The 2,500-nt window shown below is 35.8% G+C and overlaps 1 protein-coding gene across 4 annotated transcripts in view; it reads left to right on the top strand.

Annotated features, from left to right (window-relative positions):
- The window catches only part of rap1gds1 (RAP1, GTP-GDP dissociation stimulator 1), a 72,320-nt gene that overhangs the window by 62,003 nt on the left and 7,817 nt on the right, over positions 1-2,500 (top strand). For all 4 annotated transcript variants that reach the window (XM_073907558.1, XM_073907560.1, XM_073907559.1 and 1 more), the window contains 3 exons: positions 26-165; positions 418-544; positions 1,012-1,140. In XM_073907558.1, coding sequence (XP_073763659.1) covers positions 26-165; positions 418-544; positions 1,012-1,140 — 396 coding nt within the window. The remainder of the gene's footprint in view (positions 1-25; positions 166-417; positions 545-1,011; positions 1,141-2,500) is intronic.

Below are 2,500 nucleotides of genomic sequence, written 5' to 3' on the forward strand. Positions count from 1 at the left end.
CTCTCTTTGTGCATGTGTGTTTCAGCTGATGCGGCGGAGCAGCTTGGCACAAACGTAAAGCTGGTGGAGCGTTTGGTGGAGTGGTGTGAAGCCAAAGACCACGCAGGAGTGATGGGAGAGTCAAACCGGCTGCTTTCAGCTCTCATTCGACACAGCAAATCCAAGGTCTCACACTGACACTCACGCTACATCACAACATTAATTTTAGAATAATTAATTATAGAATATATATTATGCAAATGAAATATTTATAGTAAAAATATATGATTGCCTTGACAACTAAATGAAATAACTTCCTGAAACCAGAATAAATAAAAGGAATTTTTTTTTCTGGATTATATTTTGATCACAAACCATTTAATATAGTATTATTGTTGCAGCTGTTTATTTCTTGTCTGCTGTTTCCTCTCTGGACAGGAAGTGGTTCGCACTGTAATCCAGGGTGGAGGAGTGAAGCATCTGGTTCTAATGGCGACCAGTGAACACATGATCATGCAGAATGAGGCACTGGTGGCTCTGGGGCTCATCGCTGCCCTCCATCTGGGTAAAAAACTATCATTAAACTGACCCAATGTCCACTTTATATCATCTCAGTAAGGTTAACTATCATTTATTTATTTTGTAGGATTTTGTTTAAGTAGATTTGTTTCATTTATTCTTTTCTTTTCGTTTTTTTTTTTTATTAAATTTTCTTTTCTGTTATATTTTTATTATATTATTTTTTTCAGCTAGAATGAAAGCAGGTTTAATTTTTTAAGTAAGATTTAAAGGTCTTTATTATTAGCCCCTTTTTTGATTGTCTATAAAGACAAGGGCTTCGTTAGTTGTACATCCTGCACTTGCTGCTCTTGCACTCCTGGTTAGACCTACACTGCATCTCATTGCCTTGTACTTGTACATGTGTAATGACAATACACTTGAATCTAATCTGATGATTGTTCAGCTGTAGCTAGTTAGTTGTTTTGTATAAAAGTGTTTTCCTGATATGCATCTTCTGTGTTTTGTGTTCAGACTGTGCAGAGAAGGACTTTGTGAGCTCCAGTCTGGTGACGGTTCTCCACAAGCTGCTGACAGAAGAGCACAGCGCTCCCGAAATCAAGTACAACTCCATGATCCTCATCTGCTCCATCATGGGCTCAGGTGAAGACACCACATGCACGCACACACTTACACCGGTGCTGGAGTCGTCATAGTTTTAGTTATAGTTTAGTTCTTCTTTCCGCATCAAATCGTGACCAATCAAATGCTCTCTAGTATCTGATATGCCCCGCCTTCTTCTCATTTGCTTTTCATTTGATGCGCTTGAACCACTCTTACTGGCAGAGCTGCGAGAAGAACAAAATGCTATTGTCAGTTTTGCTGCACTATGTCCCACCCTCTCTCCATTTTAAGATTGAGATTACGTCAAAAATGTAACAAAAAATTCACATTTCAAAGCACTACACAGGACCTTTAAAACTTTTTAAATTAATTTTTGAAGTGTAAAAACATGTTAAACACACACACACATATATATATATATATATATATATATATATATATATATATATATATATATATATATATATATATATATATATATATATATATGAGCAATATCACACTCGTAGCAGTGCGATATGGCTGTATATCGGCGCTTGCACAGCCATATCGCACTGCTACTCGTGTGATATTGCGTTTATTCAACAGTTTGACGGCATAATTGTGTATATAAAAACAAAATCAAACAAGGAGAGTCTCAAAAACCCTTGTGTATGAGGAACTACTTTCTTCCGCGTTGGATTCAAATCATAAGCTGACAGTTAAACAGCTGAGCAAGCATCTTTTAAACTGTAGATCTGTAGTGTCTCTGCTTTTTGCTGGCTGTATGTGGGCGGAGTAATACACAAAGGGTAAAGAGGCTGTACGGGTGCTGATATTACTTAAATATATCACGGCTATCAGCCAATCAGATTCGAGAACCAGACAGAACTGTTTTATATATATGATGTACAGTTGAAGTCAGAATTATTAGCCCCCTTTAAATGTTTTTCTTTTTTAAATATTTCCCAAATTATGTTTACCAGAGCAAGGAAATTTTCACAGTATGTCTGATAACATTTTTTCTTCTGGGGAAAGTCTTATTTGTTTTATTTTAGTTAGAATAAAAGCAGTTTTGAAATTTTTTAAACATCATTTTAAGGTAAGAATTATTAGCCACTTTAAGCTATATATTTTTTCGATAGTCTACAGAACAATCCATCATTATACAACTTGACTAATTACCCTAACCTGCCTAGTTAACCTAATGAACCCAGTTAAGCCTTTAAATGTCACTTTAAGCTGTATAGAAGTGTCTATGTTATTAGAAATTTGTTATTTCCATTTATTTCCATTTTGCATCTCACTATAGTTGTTAAACGTGATATTTAAGTAATCTTGTCTCTGTCTAACGACTCTTCAGTCTTTTGAAGTTATCAGGTAACGCGTCACAGCGTCAGTACACTGCTTCGCTTTACGC

The sequence above is a fragment of the Danio rerio genome, chromosome 7, assembly GCF_049306965.1.
Source record: "Danio rerio strain Tuebingen ecotype United States chromosome 7, GRCz12tu, whole genome shotgun sequence".
NCBI lineage: Eukaryota > Metazoa > Chordata > Actinopteri > Cypriniformes > Danionidae > Danio > Danio rerio.